This window comes from Leucopleurus acutus (genome assembly GCF_964270905.1).
Source record: "Leucopleurus acutus genome assembly, chromosome: 6".
In the NCBI taxonomy this organism is placed as follows: Eukaryota; Metazoa; Chordata; class Mammalia; order Artiodactyla; family Delphinidae; genus Leucopleurus; species Leucopleurus acutus.
The window spans coordinates 29,614,628-29,636,924 of record NC_139149.1 but is presented as its reverse complement, the minus strand read 5'-3'; the positions used below and the strand labels follow the sequence as shown (position 1 = coordinate 29,636,924).

General features: G+C 34.9%; 1 protein-coding gene across 1 annotated transcript in view; it reads left to right on the top strand.

Annotated features, from left to right (window-relative positions):
• Positions 1 to 22,297, top strand: part of LRP1B (LDL receptor related protein 1B) — a gene marked incomplete at its 3' end in the record, with an annotated part of 1,833,965 nt that overhangs the window by 1,773,467 nt on the left and 38,201 nt on the right. Inside the window, exon 85 of the mRNA XM_082841888.1 lies at positions 21,769 to 21,943. Coding sequence (XP_082698014.1) covers positions 21,769 to 21,943 — 175 coding nt within the window. The remainder of the gene's footprint in view (positions 1 to 21,768; positions 21,944 to 22,297) is intronic.

Below are 22,297 nucleotides of genomic sequence, written 5' to 3'. Positions count from 1 at the left end.
GCATACTTATTTTATACAATTATATTTCAAATTCCAACAACATGTTTGTAAAGTTAATTATGAATAATAAACTTTTATTTCTGTGTCATGTAACTTATACCTTTAGTGTAATTATGTTTCAGTAATTAACTTTTAGTAATTACAGTTAATAATTTTGGTAAGTATAACTAAAAAAAATTAAGAATGCTTAATTACTTTTGCTGGCATTATAGCAGCAACTTTCTTCTATGCCAGCTTCATTTGAGTTTGAGACAATTCTAATCTCACAATACTCTTGAAACAGTGCATCACCTGTTACCTTGCCAAGTTTAGATGACTTCTTTTTCTACTTTCCTGGCACATTAGCCCTACCAACAGGTATTTGCTCTTCTTTTTCCAACTTAAGGAAGAGTGAATATACAAAGTAATATGAAGGACTACAAAAAACAGCCTTAAAACTGCCTAACTGAAGGTTGAAAATAACCTGCTACACAAATAATGGTTAGTAACTGTTTAAAGAGGCATTTGTATTGAAATAAACTGAACATGCCCAGTGGGAGCCCTCAAAAAAGAAAAAAAAGCAAAGTTTTGCATGAATAGAAACCACCTATTATTGTGATTCTGTTGTACTTGGTGTTAAGTAAACTGAATGGATTCATAATTATCTACATACAGAGTTGGGTATGAGAAGACCATATAGTACATAAATCATGCACAGACAGACACACAGATTGAAAAAAAATTTTTACTTGGGGCTTACCTCAAACCAAGCAAACTGTTTCTAGTTAAATGCATCTGCTAACATTATTTTTAAAATAATTATATCAAATGTAAATTTAAGAGTAGTTTTAAAACATCATGCTTTATATCGGATTTGGAATGTCAGCTGACACGTTTTGAAAAAATGTCATGAGTCAGGAATCTTTAAATACTTTAAATATAAGACAATTAAATAAGATTCCTATCTTATAGTTAATATGATAACCTTCATGTTTAAGTATTAAAGATTTCATCACTATAAACTGGTGTTGTTATTCTGTTTCAATCAAAACATAGAACCTCTTTTGGTAATTGGTAATTAATATTCTGCAAGAAAAAGTTTGTACTTATATTGATTATTGATAAAAATGGCAAATATCAGTATGGCAAACATCACCGGTTCTCATGGTAAGAAAAAATATATTCTCCAAATTTTAAGCTTAGAGCTTCTGAGTCCCGGAATGCAATAAACCAAAGAAAGGAGGGAACGTTTATAATTTATCCTATGGATATGTAACTCATTAAATAAAGAAGGGCATAACTTTGCTTAAATCAAGACAGTACATTCATAATTTTATTTATTCAGTTTCATTCTCATGTATGCAAAAATATAATTTTCATAAAGTTTGATTTTAATAAATGGATATATACTAAGATCCATTGTTTTCTAACAAATGAAGTAACACTAAAAAGAGCAAAGTAAAATAGAAAGGGGATCCCAGAGATAGCCAATAATTTCTCACAATATAGATGATTAATTATATGAAAATGAAATATTATTAGAAAAGCCCACTTATTGGGGATCGCACTAAAGATTCAGATACATCATAAGTATAGGATACTCTGAAAAATAGAAAGTTACTTGTTCCAGAATAGTATTAGAAAATCAATCCAACATTCAAGTAGCTAAATTTGAATTTTTAGATCTGCATTACCATTTGAAGATCCATGACTAAAACTGTGGTAATAATAACCTAATTTTCAGTTTGATAAAATAATTTGTACTTTATTAGTTTTAAGAACTCAGAAGAAAATCTGTATTGTAATGAATTGAGGGCAAGCTTTCATTGCAAGTGAATGATATAGTCAACATAGTGCTAGAAACAAACAAATTGGTGTGGATATGACCACATCATAAATGGCACCGTGTTTAACTGACTACTTGAAAACTCAGGTCACTTTCATGAATCATTCTAGATCATGAATAACTGGAATTAAGCTAGAATTTTTCTACACCAGGTATCAATGCTCCTTAATTTGAAAGGTAGTATAGGCTTCTGATCCTTTTAAGAATCTCCTGTCAAATAAAACAAATACATAAAACAGTTTGCATAAAATTTCAGTGGCTTTCTGGAACTTCATTGATTATACACTCTAAGTTCACTGGAATCTGTCAAGATGGAATCCAGATTTGAGGATGAAATATTAGGGTTTAGGGATGATAATAAGGAATTAAAACATTCTTTCAGAATCATTTAAAATTGTACAAAGTAGACAATTGTGGACTAACAAATAGTATTCTACAACTTTGGATTTTCATAATTATTTTCATTATCAACGGGGAAACTCAGTTACATGATTTATAAAAACAATAATTATAATAATTTAACCATCTGCTTCTTAGAGTTGTGAATTTCAAGTTAGGTAATCTTTAAAAAAGTTTCTTTTAAGATTTACAATTAAATGCAAATATTTATATTTTAATAGATATTTTGAGTACCTATCATTTGTAATATATAATTAATGTGTATTCTAATATGTATTTTAGGTAATATATATTCAGGTAATATATAAATTGGATAATACAAAATTAATTTATTAATGTCTTAGCATTCATGTTTATGGACTGAGATTTTTTTAAACATAAATTCTGTAATGATCCATGAATTTAGAATGAAATTCTATATAGAGTTACATAAAGGAAATAGATCAGAGATCAATTTCTATTATTGAAGAAAATAGTCTATTGAATAGGTATACATTTTTTTCTCTAACTTTTATTTTTTTTAAGTTTTATTTGTTTGAACTTTATTTTCTTTATACAGCAGGTTCTTATTAGTTATCTATTTTAAACTTATTAGTGTATACATGTCAATCCCAATCTCCCAATTCATCCCACCACCACCACCACCCACCCAAGGCTTTCCCCCCTTGGTGTCCATACGTTTGTTCTCTACATCTGTGTCTCTATCTCTGCCTTGCAAACCAGTTCATCTGTACCATTTTTCTAGATTCCACATATATGTGTTAATATACGATACTTGTTTTTCTCTTTTTGACTTATTTCACTCTGTATAACAGCCTCTAAGTCCATCCACGTCTCTACAAATGACCCAATTTCGTTTCTTTTTATGGCTGAGTAATATTCCACTGTATATATGGACCACATCTTTTTTGTCCATTCGTCTATCAGTGGGCATTTAGGTTGCTTCCATGACCTGGCTATTGTAAATACTGTTGCGATGAACATTGGGAAGCATGAGTCTTTTTGAATTATGGTTTTCTCTGAGTACATGCCAAGTAGTGGGTATTGCTGGGTCATATGGTAATTCTATTTTTAGTTTTTTAAGGAACCTCCATATTGTTCTCCATAGTGGCTGTATCAATTTACATTCCCACCAACAGTGCAAGAGGGTTCCCTTTTCTCCACACCCTCTCCAGCATTCGTTGTTTGTAGATCTTCTGATGATGCCCATTCTAACCAGTGTGAGGTGATACCTCATTGTAGTTTTGATTTGCATTTCTCTAATAATTAGTGATGTTGAGCAGCTTTTCATGTGCCCCTTTGCCATCTGTATGTCTTCTTTGGAAAAATGTCTATTTAGGTCTTCTGTGCATTTTTTTTTTTAATGTATATTTATTTTTGGCTGTATTGGGTCTTTGTTTCTGTGCAAGGGCCTTCTCTAGTTGTGGCAAGCGGGGGCCACTCTTCACCGCGGTGCGCGGACGTCTCACTATCGCGGCCTCTCTTGTTGTGGAGCACAGGCTCCAGACGCGCAGGCTCAGTATTGTGGCTCACGGGCCCAGTTGCTCCGCGGCACGTGGGATCTTCCCGGACCAGGGCTCGAACCCGTGTCCCCTGCATTGGCAGGCAGATTCTCAACCACTGCGCCACCAGGGAAGCCCTTCTGTGCATTTTTTGATTGGGTTTTTTGTTTTTTTAATATTGAGCTGCATGAGCTGTTTATATATTTTGGAGATTAATCCTTTGTCCATTGATTTGTTTGCAAATATTTTCTCCTATTCTGAGGGTTGTCTTTTCCACTTGTTTACATTTTCCTTTCCTGTGCAAAAGCTTTTAAGTTTCATTAGGTCCCATTTGTTTATTTTTGTTTTTATTTTCATTTCTCTAGGAGGTGGGTCAAAAAAGATCTTGCTGTGATGTATGTCAAAGAGTGTTCTTCCTGTTTTCCTCTAAGAGTTTTATAGTGTCCAGTCTTACATTTAGGTCTTTAATCCATTTTGAGTTTATTTTTGTGTATGGTGTTAGGGAGTGTTCTAATTTCATTCTTTTACATGTAGCTGTCCAATTTTCCCAGCACAACTTATTGTAGAGGCTGTCTCTTCTCCACTGTGTACCTTGCCTCCTTTGTCATAGATAAGTTGACCAAAGTGCGTGAGTTTATCTCTGGGCTTTCTATCCTGTTCCATTGATCTGTGTTTCTGTTTTTGTGCCGGTACCATATTGTCTTGATTACTGTAGCTGTGTAGTATAGTCTGAAGTCAGGGATTCTGATTCCTCCAGCTCCATTTTTCGTTCTCAAGGTTGCTTTGGCTCTTTGAGGTCTTTTGTGTCTCCATATAAATTTTAAGATTTTTTTGTTCTAGTTCTGTAAAAAATGCCATTGGTAATTTGATAGGTATTGCATTGAATCTGTAAATTGCTTTGTGTAGTATAATCATTTTCACAATATTGATTCTTCCAATCCAAGAACATGGTATCTCCCTCCATCTGTTTGTGTCACCTTTGAGGTTTTTCATCAGTGTCTTATAGTTTTCTGAGTACAGCTCTTTTACCTCCTTAGGTTGGTTTATTCCTAGGTATTTTATTCTTTCTGTTGCAGTGGTGAATGGGATTGTTTCCTTAATTTCTCTTTCTGATTTTTCATTGTTAGTGTATAGGAATGCAAGAGATTTCTGTGCATTAATTTTGTATCCTGCTACTTTACCAAATTCATTGATTAGCTCTAGTAGTTTTCTGGTGGCATATTTAGGATTCTCTATGTATAGTATCATGTCATCTGCAAAACAGTGACAGTTCTAATTCTTCTTTCCAATTTGTTTTCCTTTTATTTCTTTTTCTTCTCTGACTGCCATGGCTAGGACTTCCAAAACTATGTTGAATAATAGTGGCAAGAGTGGACATCCTTGTCTTATTCCTGATCTTAGAGGAAATGCTTTCAGTTTTTCACCATTGAGAATGAAGCTTGCTGTGGGTTTGTCATATGTGGCCTTTTTTATGTTGAGGTAGGTTCCCTCTATGCTTACTTTCTGCAGAGTTTTTATCATAAATGGGTGTTGAATTTTGTCAAAAGCTTTTTCTGCATCTATTGAGATGATCATATGGTTTTTATTCTTCAGTTTGTTAATGTGGTGTATCACATTGATTGATTTGCGTATGCTGAAGAATCCTTGCATCCCTGGGATAAATCCCACTTGACGATGGTGTATGGTCCTTTTAATGTGTTATTCAATTCTGTTTGCTAGTATTTTGTTGAGGATTTTTGCATCTATATTCATCAGTGATATTGGTCTGTAATTTTCTTTTTTCGTAATATCTTTGTCTGGTTTTGATATCAGGGTGATGGTGGCCTCATAGAATGAGTTTAGGAGTGTTCCTTCCTCTGCAATTTTTTAGAAGAGTTTGAAAAAGATGGGTGTTAGCTCTTCTATAACTGTTTGATAGAATTCACCTGTGAAGCCATCTGGTCCTGGACTTCTGTTTGTTGGAGAATTTTTAATCACAGTTTCAATTTCATTACTTGTGATTAGCCTGTTTACATTTTTTATTTGTTCCTGGTTCAGTCTTGGAAGGTTATACCTTTCTAAGAATTTGTCCATTTCTTCCAGGTTGTCCATGTTATTGGTGTAGAGTTGCTTGTAATAGTCTCTTAGGATGCTTTGTATTTCAGCAGTGTCTGTTGTAACTTCTCCTTTTTCATTTCTAATTTCGTTGATTTGAGTCTTCTCCCTGTTTTTCTTGATGAGTCTGGCTAAAGGTTTATCAATTTTGTTTATCTTCTCAAAGAACCAGCTTTCAGTTTTATTGATCTTTACTATTGTTTTCTTTGTTTCTACTTCATTTATTTCTGCTCTGATCTTTATGATTTCTTTCCTTCTACTAACTTTGGGTTTTGTTTGTTCTTCTTTCTCTAGTTCCATTAGGTGTAAGATTAGATTGTTTATTTGAGATTTTTCTTATTTCTTTAGGTAGGATTGTATTGCTATAAACTTCCCTCTTAGAACAGTGTTTGCTACATTCCATAGATTTTGGATTGTTGTGTTTTTGTTGTCATTTGTCTCTATGTATTTTTTTATTTCCTCTTTGATTTCTTCAGTGATCTCTTGGTTATTTAGTAACGTATGGTTTAGCCTCCATGTGTTTGTGTTTTTTATGTTTTATTCCCTATAATTCATTTCTAATCTCATAGCGTTGTGGTCATAAAAGATGCTTGATATGATTTCAATTTTCTTAAATTTACTGAGGCTTGATTTGTGACCCAAGATGTGATCTATCCTGGAGAATGTTCTGTATGCACTTGAGAAGAAAGTGTAATCTGCTCTTTTTGAATGGAATGTCCTATAAATATCAATTAAATCTATCTGGTCTATTGTGTCATTTAAAGTTTGCATTTCCTTATTAATATTCTGTCTGGATGATCTGTCCATTGGTGTCAGTGTGGTGTTAAAGTCCCTCACTTTTATTGTGTTACTGTTGATTTCCTCTTTTATAGCTGTTAGCATTCGCCTTATGTATTGTAGTGCTCCTATGTTGGGTGAAAAGATATTTATAATTGTTATATCATCTTCTTGGATTCATCCGTTGATCATTACATAGTGCCTTCCTTGTCGCTTGTAACATTCTTTATTTTAAAGTCTATTTTATCTGATATGAGTATTGCTACTCCAGTTTTCTTTTGATTTCCATTTGCATGGAATATCTTTTTCCATCCCCTCACTTTCAGTCTGTATGTGTCCCTAGGTCTGAAGTGGGTCTCTTGTAGACAGTATTTATATGGGTCTTGTTTTTGTGTCCATTCAGCAAGCCTTTGTCTTTTGGCTGGAGCATTTAATCCATTCACATTTAAGGTGATTATCGATATGTATGTTCATATTACCATTATCTTAAGTGTTGTGTGTTTGTTTTATAGGTCCTTTTCTTCTCTTGTGTTTCAAACTTGGAGAAGTTCCTTTAGCATTTGTTGTAGAGCTGGTCTGGTGGTGCTGAATTCTCTTAGCTTTTGCTTGTCTATAAAGCTTTTGATTTCTTCGCCAAATCTGAATTAGATTCTTGCCAGAAGAGTAATAATGGTAGTAGGTTTTTCCCTTTCATCGCTTTAAGTATATCATGCCACTCCCTTCTGGCTTGTAGAGTTTCTGCTGAGAAATCAGCTGTTAACCTTCTGGAAGTCCCCTTGTATGTTATTTGTCGTTTTTCCCTTGTTGCTTTTAATAATTTGTGTTTGATTTTAATTTTTGTCAAATTTGATTACTATGTATCTCAGCATGTTCTTCCTTGTTTTTATCCTGCCTGGTACTCTCTATGCTTCCTGGATTTGGTTATCTCTTTCCTTTCCCATGTTAGGGAAGTTTCCAACTATTATCTCCTCAATTTTTTTCTCAGGTCCTTTCTCTCTCTCTTCTCCTTCTGGGACCCATATAATGCGAATGTTGGTGCGTTTAATGTTGTCCCAGTGGTCTCTTAGTCTGTCTTCATTTCTTTTCATTCTCTTTTCTTTGTTCTGTTTTGCAGCAGTGAATTCCACCATTCTGTCTTCCAGGTCACTTATCCATTCTTCTGCCTCAGTTATTCTGCTATTGATTCCTTTTCGTGTATTTTTCATTTCAGTTATTTTATTGTTCATCTCTGTTTGTTTGGTCTTTAATTCTTTTAGGTCTTTGTTAAACATTTCTTGCATCTTCTGATCTTTGCCTCCATTCTTTTTCCAAGGTCCTGGATCATCTTCACTCTCATTATTCTGAATTATTTTTCTGGAAGTTTGCCTATCTCCACTTCATTTAGTCATTTTTCTGGGTTTTTTTTCTTGTTTCTTCATCCGGTACATAGTCCTCTGCCTTTTCATTTTCTCTCTCTTTCTGTGAATGTGGTTTTCGTTCCACAGGCTTCAGGATTGTGGTCCTTCTTGCTTCTGCTGTTTGCCCTCTGGTGGATGAGGCTATCTAAGAGGCTTGTGCAAGCTTCCTGATGGGAGGGACTGGTGGTGGGTAGAGCTGGGTGTTATTCTGGTGGGTAGAGCTCAGTAAAATTTTTAATCTGCTTGTCTCCTAATGGGTGGGGCTGGGTTGGTTGTTTGGCATGAGGCAACCCATCACTGGAGCCTTCCTGGCTCCTTGGTGGGGCCAATGGTGGACTCCAGGAGGGCTCACGCCAAGGAGCACTTCACAGAATTTCTGCTGTCAGTGTCCTTGTCCCAGTGGTAATCCACAGCCACCCCCCGCCTCTGCAGGAGACCCTCCAACACTAGCAGGTAGGTCTGGTTCAGTCTCCTATGGGGTCACTGCTCCTTCTCCTGCGTCCCAATGTGCACACTACTTTGTGTTTGCCCTCCAAGAGTGGAGTCTCTGCCTCCCTCACTCCTGTCGAAATCCTGCAATCAAATCCCTCTAGCCTTCAAAGTCTGTTTCTCTGGGAATTCCTCCTCCCGTTGCTGGACCCCCAGGTTGGGAAGCCTGACGTGGGGCTCAGAAGCTTCACTCCAGTGGGTGGACTTCTGTGGTATAAGTGTTCTCCAGTTTGTGAGTCACCCACCCAGTGGTTATGGGATTTGATTTAATTGGATTGTGCCCTTCCTACCGTCTCATTGTGGCTTCTCCTTTTCTTTGGATGTGGGGTATCCTTTTTGGTGAATTCCAGTGTCTTCCTGTTGGTATTTGTTCAGCAGTCAGTTGTGATTCCAGTGCTCTCACAAGAGGGAGTGAGAGCACGTCCTTCTACTCTGCCATCTTGAACTAGTCTCCTAGGTTTACTTTCATACATAGGTTAGGCTATGACTACAAAATGAAACCTATTGGAAGCTGAAAAGTTTAGTCTACGTCTCTGGAATGCCCATTTCTGGGAAAATGGTAGGTCACATCTTTCATTCACCTGGTGGTCTGGAGTATCTGGTAGTTGTTTCATTGATCCAGCAGCTGAATGTATATTTTATGTAGGCACTAGATATCCAAGAGCCCTTTTTCAGAGACTGGATGGCATCTATCTTTGCTTCTCATCTGAATTTCCTCTTTCATCTCCCACCTTCCTCTCCCCAACTGTAACACACATACATATCTTGGCAAACTTCAGTTAGTTTCCGGAGTAAGTAAAATTAACCTTGATTGATCTCATATTTACATAAATTCGTAACTGCCTTTGGAGTTTTAAAACTAAAAAATCTACAGTATGACGCTTGTTCTCTGCCTTCTGAAGTGCCCTGCTTTCCAAGGGGCAGTGCTCATTCATTAATTCAACAAATATAAATAGTGCATCTAATGTGTGACAGCCACTGAGGCTTGAGAATTAGTCATGAATAAAACAGAAAACTGCTCTCATGGTACACTTCAGTATTTATAAAAAATATGCAAACAAACATATTAAGTGTCTGGTGGTGAGAAATGAGATGATGAAAAATAAAGCAGGGTAAATTAAGAACCTAATACAGTCTGAATGAAGAAAAGAGTCAGGGGGCTATAGAAACTAAAACACATTAGTTACTATATCAGAAGTGTATTGCTACAGTATCTTTTTGTAAGCTAGGTACGTAAAAGAGTAATGAGTTAATCTCATCGCCTTAAGGTTGAAACAATTTACAAGAATGTCTTCAAAGAACAATAATCTTTATAAATCAAAAGTATACTGGATTAAATTGTTTATTGATTAATTGCAGTAATTCAATGCCTAGTTCTTATCATGTTAAAGTGTAATGCTACTAATTAAAGTGATTTTCTGTAACCTTTGAATTACTATGAAAGTAAAGTAGAAAGCCGATTTTTATATATGAATAATCTGTTTTATGCCTACACATCTAACCTAAAGGAAACTTGCACATTTGACCAGGGGATATCTTTTATAATTTGCTACATATTACTCTGTCAGGTGACCTTTTCAGGATGACTTTCTCAATATTTTAGGGAACTCTCATTAAATAGTAATCACTTACCACACCAGTGTAAAAACCCCTCTCTATATATCTGTATAGATATTGATATATGGATATAAAGAAACATATATTATGTATTTTGCAAGGTAACATATTGAAGGAAAAGTAGGAGGAAGTTACATCTAATTATATCAGAAATCATTACTTTAACATTTAGTTTTGAAGTGAGTAGCTTGGAAGAAAGAAAGGATGAAAAGTTGGAATGGAGAAGAGATAGAGAAAGAAGGAGAAAAAATATGTATATAGGAACTGCATGGGTTTGTCTACGATGGCCATGTCTTCTCCCAGTATGAGGTAAGACATTCCCTGCCCTCTCGTTAGGCTACAACATGATGACAATAACTTCCTTAATGATACTCCCATCTGAGATGATCTTTTCCATGATCGATTCCAAGCATTGTTCACCTCTCATTTCTCCATGAAATTCTTTCTAGTTTTCTACAAATGAGTTATTAATTAATTTGTGCTCTGAATTGTCTTAAAGAAATAGTTCTTAACTAAAATATTTTATTGATCTTAATTTTTTTCAGTTGTGTTAACCCTGAGGTTCTATCAAATTATAAGCACCCTGAGGGTAAGGGCAATATTAACACTATAGATACTATTAACATAGTAGATGTTAATAAATTTTATTAGGCTGAAATGAATTGAACTTTAGTACCATTCAATGTCCTGATAAAGAAGTTAGGGCCTAAACATGGTAAATGCTTTGTTTATGGTGAGAGAGTTACTACATATATGTGTGTGCTTCATTCTTATTCTACGTTTAAGCCATCATATGCTTATTCACTTGTATGGTTTTGAGTTAGCCTCATCTGGTAATTGTATTTAGCTGTCATCTGCAAGTGAACTTGCTTTCAAGTCTCAAATGACTCTCTACCACTTTATACTTACTTGCTAAAAGCTTTTATAGCTGGATTGCTTTAAAAATAGAGGAATACTCAACCCAGAACATCCTTTATAAACAAAAGTTATGTAGGTTTCTCTGATATTTGAAAAAAACATTGCCATGATAGTTTTATGAGTTAATTTTGACTATTGCTAAAATTACTGATGCCATCATTGTTAATATACATTTTGAAACAGCAGCCTGTTGAGAATTTAAATGCTGGTACTTTTAAAATCCCACCCCATATGTCTCACTCAAATGAAAATTTTATTAAATTGGCTTTCTGAATCTTACATTTTCCTTTTACCTGGATACTCCGAGATAGCAGTGTTTGCTCAGAATAGATCTCACTCTAAATTTTTGCAGTTTTCTCTATAAAATATTTGGGATATATTTCAATTTTTAGTAATAAATTAGAAAATGCTAATTTTCTTAAACATGCTTTTCTGATGAAAATTTACCAGCTCTAATCAGAGTTTTGCACACATTTTTCCCTGGTGAGTATTTAATTGGCATACCTGGATTCAGTGTTTGCCTACTTTATTAAACTCAGTTCTGAAAACAGAAAATATATTTAGGACTATGCAATAAGTTTAATTATTAAAATATCTTAGGCTGTGTGAAACATTGGAGGAATGTGAAAAAGAATACATTCTAATATTTCTTAAATTTGTTTTTATTTTTTAATATAATCCTTTAAAGACAGCAATCATAAAATTCTAAGCAAATTATACAAGTTACTTTATCTCTTTGCCTCCTAAACCATGATAAATGAAAAACTGACTCCAGAGAAGAAAGGCTGCCATCACTTTTGTTAACATTTTTAAGAATCTAAAAGCTTTTCCAGAAAACCTTCTAAATTTTTTCATCTTAAATGATGTGTCAGCAAATGGTGACACTCAGGAATGTCATACTTTGAGATTTCTTGGCTGTTATTTTGGTTTCCTATTTGTCCAGACTGACTCAGAGCTGATCCTGCCTGATATTCACTATATCATATGTATGGTTATGTGTTCCCTTCAAGTAAGAGAGTCCAGTGCTGTAAGCCAATTACTAGTGGCTAGAGAGGCCAATGTTCATCTTGGGTTGGGATGGAATGCTGAGAATGGCACATGAAAAATGAATGTTTCGATGAGATATAGGAGCCCAGATTGAGTTCCTGAGCTCTAATTTTGCTGGTCTGTATGACATCAGGTAAGCTCTTCTGGGTCTGTTGCTCTTGCTACTGCAGGGTCCATTAGCATTCTGACTGGTGGTTAGACCTTCAGATATCTATATAGATGGAGGCCCATTCAATTTTAGACACACATAAGGAAAAAAGAACACCAAAGTATTCCAAATTACTTTCTGGATTTTTTTTTTCTTGAGTGTGAGTAATTGAATAATAAAAATAAGAGTTTATTCTCTAGAGTTTGACTTATTGGGGTTTGAATTTCAGTCTTCTCACTTTTTCTTGTGTCGTCATTGGCAAGTTGCATAACCTCTCTGTGCCTCAGAGTAATCACCTATAAAATGAGGGTAATACCATGTAATGCTGAGACTAAAGCCAACACATGTGCCTGGCATGTAGAAGACAGCTATAAACAAGTGTTTATTATCATCATAATCATCATTTCCATCATTTTACTCAAAACAGGCTCTCATTGGCCTTTTTGGTATTAAGGGTACTGTTGAGGATGGATGGGTGAGCAGGGAATCATGACATAATCTCAGGTGTGTTTAGTAATACTGACTCTGTTCAAAGATGACAAAAGGGCATCTTGGAGAAGTTAGTCAAGTAATTCAGATGAGGTCATATTGTTAGTCAGAGAAGTGCTGAATTAAACCTCCAAGTCCCTCATATTCTGGCCAATGATTTTGTTTTTCCTTTCTTTTTATTATGTCACCCTAGTATAAGTATTCATCAAAAGTTTATAAAACACCATGTTGGCTCTTCTGGAAATTCTTCTGCATTTTATACATATGTGGAAGCAGCTATAAACATCCCGGCAGGGAGAACATTAGCAAAATTCATAGAACCTACTACTCCTGAGACAAATAACAGTGAAGGTGGAGTATGAATTGCACTGAAATTGGAGCTCAGTTATAGAATGCCTGGGGGTATGTGCTGTGGGTTTACCTAGTCTTTGTGAAAGTAATACCATCCTACTTTTAATTTATTGGTGTGTTTGTGTGTGTGTGTGTGTGTGTGTGTGGTCCTAAATTATCAAATGCTTATTTAAATTAGGAATCTTAAAGCCAATTCACATAGCATTTTTTTATTTTTTATTTTTTTTTCACATTTTTTTAAAGGCCAGGTCAAAATTCAGTGAAGTAGGACAATTGATGTATATACATGTGATTGCATAATTTAGTCTCCCCTGTATAACCACTCTGTATTACCAATTAAGTACTCTCCAGGTTACTCATTATTCTTACTATCTTCAGCTCCTGTTTAGGTGGTATATTTTGGTTTGGTTTTCTTCTCTTTAAATAAATTTCACACTTCACTAACTACTACAATGTGAATAGCCCAGTTGCAAATATGAGTTAATAGCTAAATGGTCTTGGCAATTACTTTTCAATAGAAAGAAATATTTGGGAAAGAAGTTTAATGCAGCTAGAGATTTTATAGGCATCTGGCTCCCGATGAATATTCATAAACCTGTATATATACCCATACATGTACATATTTTTATGTGGTCTATTAAGATACTGTAAAAAATATTAAAGGAAGAAGTATCTCCTTGTATTTCTGGTTACTTAAAAAGAAAAGAGAAAGAGAGAAAGAGAAAAAGAGACAGTGCAATAATGATCTGCCTTGAAAATTACTCCGTTTCTGTTGCAGAAAATAGCCATTCACTTATTCTCCAGTTACTATCTACTTAATTACCATGTGAATACTCTGTAATTATATATCCATCATTGTCCTTTAGATTACATGATTGTGTTTGGTGCTGCTATGCAGTTCTTAGTGTAATTACCCTACACAGGTTATAACAATTTTTATATTGTGAATATAAAATGTTATTATATAATTTCATGGTAATCTCTACTTTCTTAGCACAAATTAATTGCATTTCATTATTGCTCCTTCTTACCATATACAGAAATCTCAATTATTATGCCATTCAGGTCAGTAAAATGCTCAAAACTTATGAGCTAGAATGTTCCAAAGGAAGGAAGATTTTGTTGGTAGTAATATATGTAGGCTCTTGCCACAGTGGACATTATTCACATCAGTTTTAATTGCTTTTTTCATCTTGTTTTAACCTTTTAATTGGCTTATCAGCTCTCTAGAGCTGGTGTCCTGTCTTGTATTTCTGAACTCTTCTCACAGCTCCCAGTATACAATTAGACACATACATGTCCTCAGCAAATAATTACACATCCACTACTTCCATTTTATCATCATGGTGTTTAAAATTAGATCAACTATATTGTTCCACCTGCTTTTCTTTCCATAAATTCCAGACTGTTGCTGTTGAACACTTACTGGCCAATCTCACTAGCCTCTTTTATCTTCAGCCTTCAATCTTCAATTCCTTCCCTATTTCATCCTCTCTACCAAAATGTCTCATCACCTGTATTTTCTTCTAACTTTTCTTCTTTTAGTCTACCACATTCTTTTTAACTTTCTCTCAGTTCCAATAATTATTAAGCTAAATTTAAAATTTGGGGGGAAAAAGATGATTGTGTTGGGGAAAGTGCGTGTATGTGTGTGTGTCTGTGTGTCAGAAAATAGAAGACGATCCCTTTGTGGTACACCTTGGTGTTAACCAACCACCAACATTCCTAACTCTTTTATTCTTTGGGAGGAATTAAGTTTTTTATTTAGATTTGTCTACTGCTTCATAATCGGTAACATTTCACTTAGTCAAAACTGAAATATGAAAAAAAGCAGAAGGTTATGAAACTTCTGCAAAGGTAATTTCACATAAATAATTGATAGAGTGATAAATGAGTCATTAATAAAAATACCAATATATTTTAATTAAGAACATGCATATCTATCTTCTAGAAAGATTACTTTCAAAATGGTTTTAAAGCATTTTTGATGCTTAAAGTGGTAAGCTGTGTAGGATAACTATTTTCAGTGCTCTAGGATAAAAAAATTGTTCTTCCAGTTATGGTTAGACTTCTCTCTGTTTCTGAGCTTATCAAGAAAGACTCCTTAGAACCAAAGTGAATAATTGCATACCATAGGAGCCTTCTCGTATAATAGTCTTCTTCATACTTTGCTAAATTTCTGCTGAATTGGGAAGTGCTAATGAAGTATTCCTTTTATTAAATAAATAACTGAAGAGATAGTTAGAATTTAAATATGAGTTGTAGTAATTATTTGAGAGTGTATAGAGAGGAGACACTGATAAAAATACAGCATATATTTATACAAATTTTACATAGATGCTTGTAATTCAAAGTGGATTATAGCTGAAAAGAGAATGAGAGAGAAATAAGGTAGCATTCCTATGACTTACTATACATTCCTGTCATGATATTGAGACAATTGCAGAGAACATGAACTCTGGTTGAGTCAATCAATTTGCAAATAGTACCATCAGGTGTTTCAAACTTTTTCCTGGACTTGCATATAGTATGTGACATGATTAAACTTGAAATATCAGAGAGCTTTTGAAGGAGTTATTTCGATTTACAAATATCCAGTGCTTATGTGATAGATTAAATACGAGATGCTGAAGTCCCCTATCAAGTAAGATCTACCTTCTCCTGTGTTCAGAAATCTTGGAGTTGGAATTGAATAAATAGGGAAGGCTTTAAGAGGAGAAAAAAAGAAGGAAAGAGAGAGAGAGGGAGGGAGGGAGGGAGGGAATATATATTAAAAGTGTTGGGCCCAAGGATCCTAACAGTGATGCAGAAAACAATCCAGCCAGACATATAATTCAGCATCCTCTACATGTTCCACATCTTAAGCCTAACAGTGGGAGATAGTCAGAAATTTTTCATAGGTACGCATTGGGAAGCCACTCTGACAGGGCTGGAATATAGTGAGCAGCTCTCTGTCCCTAAGCTTCAATTTAGCATAAAGTGCTAAACATGTAAACTGGGAAAAATGAAATGTCTTCCATTTGAATATCTGTAGAGAAAGGGTTCTGAGCCTAAAATTATTTCAGGCTAGTTTAGAGGGAAAACATGGCATGGCTTAACAGCATGCAATTTAGAATTATTTATTAAACTGTATATTCTAACATCTATTTACTTCACAATTTTATATTAGCAAACATTTCTTTACATTCTTTAGGTTCCATTTTTAGGCCATGAGACCAGTCAATTGCAATTGAATAATGTGCATTTGGCATGCTTCAAAAAATATTAAAAGCATTAAAGGGTGGAGGATTTCCTTTTTTTTAAAACATCTTTATTGAAGCATAATTGCTTTACAATGGTGTGTTAGTTTCTGCTTTATAACAGAGTGAATCAGCTATACATATACATATATCCCTATATCTCCTCCCGCTTGTGTCTCCCTCCGACCCTCCCTATCCCATCCCTCTAGGTGGTCACAAAGCACCGAGCTGATCTCCCTGTGCTTTGCGGCTGCTTCCCACTAGCTATCTATTTTACGTTTGGTAGTGTATATATATGTCCATGCCTCTCTCTCACTTTGTCCCAGCTTACTCTTCCCCCTTCTTGTGTCAAATTCAATCTCTACGTCTGCATCTTTATTCCTGTCCTGCCCCTAGGTTCTGCAGAACCTTTTTTTTTTTTTTAGATTCCATATATATGTATTAGCATACAGTATTTGTTTTTCTCCTTCTGACTTACTTCACTCTGTATGACAGACTCTAGGTTCACTACAAATAACTCAATTTCGTTTCTTTTTATGGCTGAGTAATATTCCATTGTATATATGTGCCACATCTTCTTTATCCATTCATCTGTCAGTGGACACTTAGTTGCTTCCATGTCCTGGCTATTGTAAATAGAGCTGTAATGAACATTGTTGTACATGACTCTTTTTGAATTATGGTTTTCTCAGGGTATATGCCCAGGAATGGGATTGCTGGGTCATATGGTAGTTCTATTTTCATTTTTTTAAGGAACTTCCATACTGTTCTCCATAGTGGCTGTATCAATTTACATTCCCACCAACAATGCAAGAGGGTTCTCTTTTCTTCACACCCTCTCCAGCATTTATTATTTGTAGATTTTTTTTGATGATGGCCATTCTGACTAGTGTGAGGTGATATCTCATTGTAGTTTTGATTTGCATTTCTCTAATGATCAGTGATATTGAGCATCCTTTCATATGTTTGTTGGCAATCTGTATTTGAAGATGACATGATACTATACATAGAGAAACCTAAAGATGCTACCAGAAAACTACTACAGCTAATCAATGAATTTGGTAAAGTAGCAGGATACAAAATCAATGCACAGAAATCTCTTGCATTCTTATACACTAATGATGAAAAATCTGAAAGAGAAATTTAGGAAACACTCCCATTTACCAGTGCAACAAAAAGAATAAAATACCTAGGAATAAACCTACCTAAGGAGACAAAAGACCTGTATGCAGAAAACTGTAAGACACTGATGAAAGAAATTAAAGATGATACAAACAGATGGAGAGATATACCATGTTCTTGGATTGGAAGAATCAACATGGTGAAAATGACTATACTACCCAAAGCAATCTACAGATTCAGTTCAATCCCTATCAAACTACCAATGGCATTTTTCACAGAACTAGAACAAAAAATTTCACAATTTGTATGGAAACACAAAGACCCCGAATAGCCAAAGCAATCTTGAGAAAGAAAAATGGAGCTGGAGGAATCAGGCTCCCAGACTTCAGACTATACTACAAAGCTACAGTAATCAAGACAGTATGGTACTGGCACAAAAAACAGAAAGAAAAATTAATGGAACAGGATAGAAAGCCCAGAGATAAACCCATGCACATATGGTCACCTTATTTTTGATAAAGGAGGCAAGAATATACAATGGGGAAAAGACAGCCTCTTCAATAAGTGGTGCTGGGAAAACTGGACAGGTACATGTAAAAGAATGAAATTAGAACACTCCCTAACCCCATACACAAAAATAAGCTCAAAATGGATTAAGAACCTAAATGTAAGGCCAGACACTATAAAACTCTTAGAGGAAAACATAGGCAGAACAGTCTTTGACATACATCACATCAAGATCCTTTTGACACATCTCCCAGAGAAATGGAAATTAAAACAAAAATAAACAAATGGGACCTAATGAAACTTAAAAGCTTTCACACAGCAAAGGAAACCATAAACAAGATGAAAAGACAACCCTCAGAATTGGAGAAAATATTTGCAAATGAAGCAACTGACAAAGGATTAATCTCCAAAATTTACAAGCAGCTCATGCAGCTCAGTATCAAAGCAAACAACCCCATCCATAAGTGGACAGAAGACCTAAATAGACATTTCTCCAGAGAATTTCCTTTTAAGCATAAAAAGTGGACCATGAATTCCTTTAAAAAATATCATGTGTAAAGAGAAAAGCTATTAGCCTGTTTAGCAAATTAAGCAGAATTTATAAAATATTCTCATTGTAGCTTATATGCCATTAGATTAAAAAATCTTTCTATGGAAAAATAATATACATAGAAATGTTTAAAATCACAGGTATACAGTTCAATAATTTATCCCCAGCTGTACATACCAGTGTAAACCAACATTCAGGTCAAGAATAAACATTATCATTACCTCAGATGCCCCCTGGTGTTCTTCATCACTATCCCTTTCCTCCTCCTCAAAAATAACTCTTTTTTTTTTTTTGCGGTACATGGGCCTCTCACTGTTGTGGCCTCTCCCGTTGCAAAGCACAGGCTCCGGATGCACAGGCTCAGTGGCCATGGCTCACGGGCCCAGCCGCTCTGCAGCATGTGGGACCTTCCCCGACCGGGGCACGAACCTGTGTCCCCTGCATCGGCAGGCAACCTCCCAACCACTGCGCCACCAGGGAAGCCCCTCAAAAATAACTCATTTTTGACTCTTAAAACCATAAATTAGTTCTTCCTTTTGAAGTTATATAAATAAAAAAGTAGTATATATATTTTTCTGTCTAGCATTTTCCTCTCAATATTATTTTTGTGAGATTCATCCATGTCATTGTGTATAACTGTAATGTCTTCATTTTTCATTTAACTCTTTACATATAAATATACATATATATATGAACTACAGTTTATCCATTCTTCTTACAATGGACATTTAGATTATTTTCTGTTTTCGGCTATTTCAAAATATATTGCTGTGCATATTATGTACATGTTTGTGTGCACATGTACATGCTTTTTTCTGGGATATACAGTATATTAAGAGTAAAAATCTAGGTCATAAAGTGTGGGTATGTTCAAATTTAGTATATACTGTCAATTGTTTCCCAAATTGGTTGAACCAGTTTATATTCCCACTACTAGTGTACGAGAGTTTCTGCTATTTGTTGTCAATTTGGTATGTGTGCAATGGTATTTCTTTGAGCTATTAATTTGTATTTCCTTGATTACTAATGAGTTGTATATATTCTCACATCTTTATAATCTTAGTCTAAAACAGATTTAATTTATGCACCAAAACTAGTTATAATTAGTAAATTGTAGGTAGGTTTTTAACTTTGACCTTTAGCACCCTAGATAAGTGCAAACTGTTCCTTGCTACAGTATGGTGTAGGGCAATCATCACCCCTCAGAATGTTAACCCAGTTTTTTCGAGTTTCTTAGGTCTTCTCAGTGATGTGATTATAAAAAGAGTGGTTCAAAATTTTAGGTTAAAAATTACATTTTAATTAGGGCTCACAAATTAGTCAAGAAATAAGCTATTTTAGTCAAATCAAATCTATTTACAATTATGAGACAATGTAGTCCCTTTGCTAATCAGTAAATTGTTTTCCGATTTCTTACATTCCCTCATTCCCAAATTCTATTTACTCAACCAGTCCCACGGGAATCACCTGGGCCTCGTTTATGATCTATAAATTGGAATCCAGGGGTGGTGGTGGATGAAAGGGAAAGACACTGGAATTTTTATTTGCAAATAAGTTACCTACATGATTCTGATGAATTATCCACTGTGGAAAAACCTCATAATATGAAGATCTTGGACAGATACATCAGCTGACTTCTATGTCCCATCAGAAAAATGAACCAGGACCAAAGAATGAAATTTAAAGCAATTAGAGACAATCTTAAAAGAGCTCTCTGTCAATAAGTGGTGTGTAGCAACCTGACGAAGGAAAATTTTTCTTTAGAGATTTCTGCATAGGAGATGGTACTAGATGATTATGTAGGCTGCTGCTAATGCATTCTTCATAAATAAAAACAGAAGCTGTGCTGTGTAAACTCTACCTGCCAAGCCTAGAACAACTACAGATAGACATCATAATGGACAGATACTAACACTGACTTAACTTTTAGATCTCCACGTCTCTCACCTTTCGAAAGTGCTACTTTCCTTACATACAGCCAAGACCCTTAGTAATAAGCTTCAGCATGGAATTGCAACGAGGGCACTTGGCGTAAAGCAACAGCAAGCAGAAGAATGCTTGAAATAAATTTCCATAAATATGAAGCAAGCCTGTCAGTAAATTTAATTTCTGTCTGATTTAATAAACAGCTAGATAGATACACAAACATGAAAATTATAAATTATGTTTTAATTTTTCTCCCTACCATAACTGTCTTATCACAGGTTAAAGTTTATAAGTTGTGATTTTTATCTCAGCTAATCTCATTTAACATTGCTTCATGGTTAGATAGCTAAAATGAAATTGCAGCTCCAAACACAAAGACTGGGATCAATTTGAACAGTTCTTCTGCTTGCGGTTATTTGTACTATAAATTTCAATATTTTGAATATGGTAAATTTGAATACATTGATATGTCAACAGACATATAAACTTGTTTTTCAAAAGACAGGCAGAATATCTAATTGCAAAGTCAATGTGGTTCTTATTAAATGGTCTTTGTTTTATTACTGACGTTCAAGAGGTATAGAAATATTCGAGTAATACTTCCTTGGTGGTTGAGAAAATTGTCTGTAGCGCTCAGTAGGAAACATCTTCCAAAGTAAAGGGCTCAGCTACAGGGAGGTTTTCCCTCTGACTGTTGGGGAGGTTAGGTTCTCACCTAGGAGGGGGCAATAGTCTAGACTTCTGTTATCACTTTTTACCTATGATGGATCAGTTAGTCTTCCAGTCTACCTTTCTATTAGGGTTCCATGAGAGACACACCTCCTGTCTGCTTACCTGCCCAGGTGTTTGGAAATACTGGGCCTGTTCTGGCTCATAGAGGGAGGCTTCTTTCCACCACACCAAAAGCTAGTGAAGAGGTAGGATTCCCCTACTCACCACTCACTACCCTGTTCTCTGGATGAAAAGAGTTGCGAAGAGGGACAAAGATAAATGACATCTAAAGAAATCTTGAGCATTTCTGTTCATTTCAGAATAACATTAATATTGCTCATTAGAAGGAAAACTGAGGAAACTTGTGAACTTAAACTTTAAAACTCAGAACCAAAAGAGTTTGTCACTTAGTATTATATCAGTATAACCCATCTCCTCTTAGAAAGATGAAATGATGCCTAACTCGGGCAAAAAGAGGAACCAATGGCATTATTAAAGAATTCTGGTTACATCCAGTTACACGCTGCTTTTTGTAAATTAATCTACCTATTCTCTGACGATTTTAAAATATTAAGTGAAAGGTAACATTTATTGTGACTCAAGAAATATATCTTGAAATATTTCAAGAAATTTCATTTCTATGTTGTGCATTCTTTCTAGATGTATGTCATCACTACTGTGTGAATTCTGAATCCTGTACCATTGGGGATGACGGAAGTGTGGAATGTGTCTGTCCAACACGCTACGAAGGACCAAAATGCGAGGTTGACAAATGTATAAGGTGCCATGGGGGACATTGCATTATAAATAAAGACAGTGAAGATATATCTTGCAAGTAAGTAGACAGCTAGCTTACTTTATAAAAACATTTGAACCCAAAAGGACATAGCAATCCGGAAATAAACAGTGAAAACAATATAAATTATTTTTATTCTAAAATTCAGTATGGCAACCATTCCATTCTCTCTCTCTCTCTCTCTTTTTCTTTTTTGGCTAGAGATAGAGTTCAATTCATTTTGATTAAACCAAAACTTACTAAAAACCTATTATGTACATCTGGGTAATATGAACATTTATCATGTAATGACATGGTCAGGTCATTGCCTATATAGAATATTCCTAATAGTAAGCAAGTAAAAGTGAAATGCAACATACCTTCAGAAAGCTATGTGTAATACTTCTAAATTAG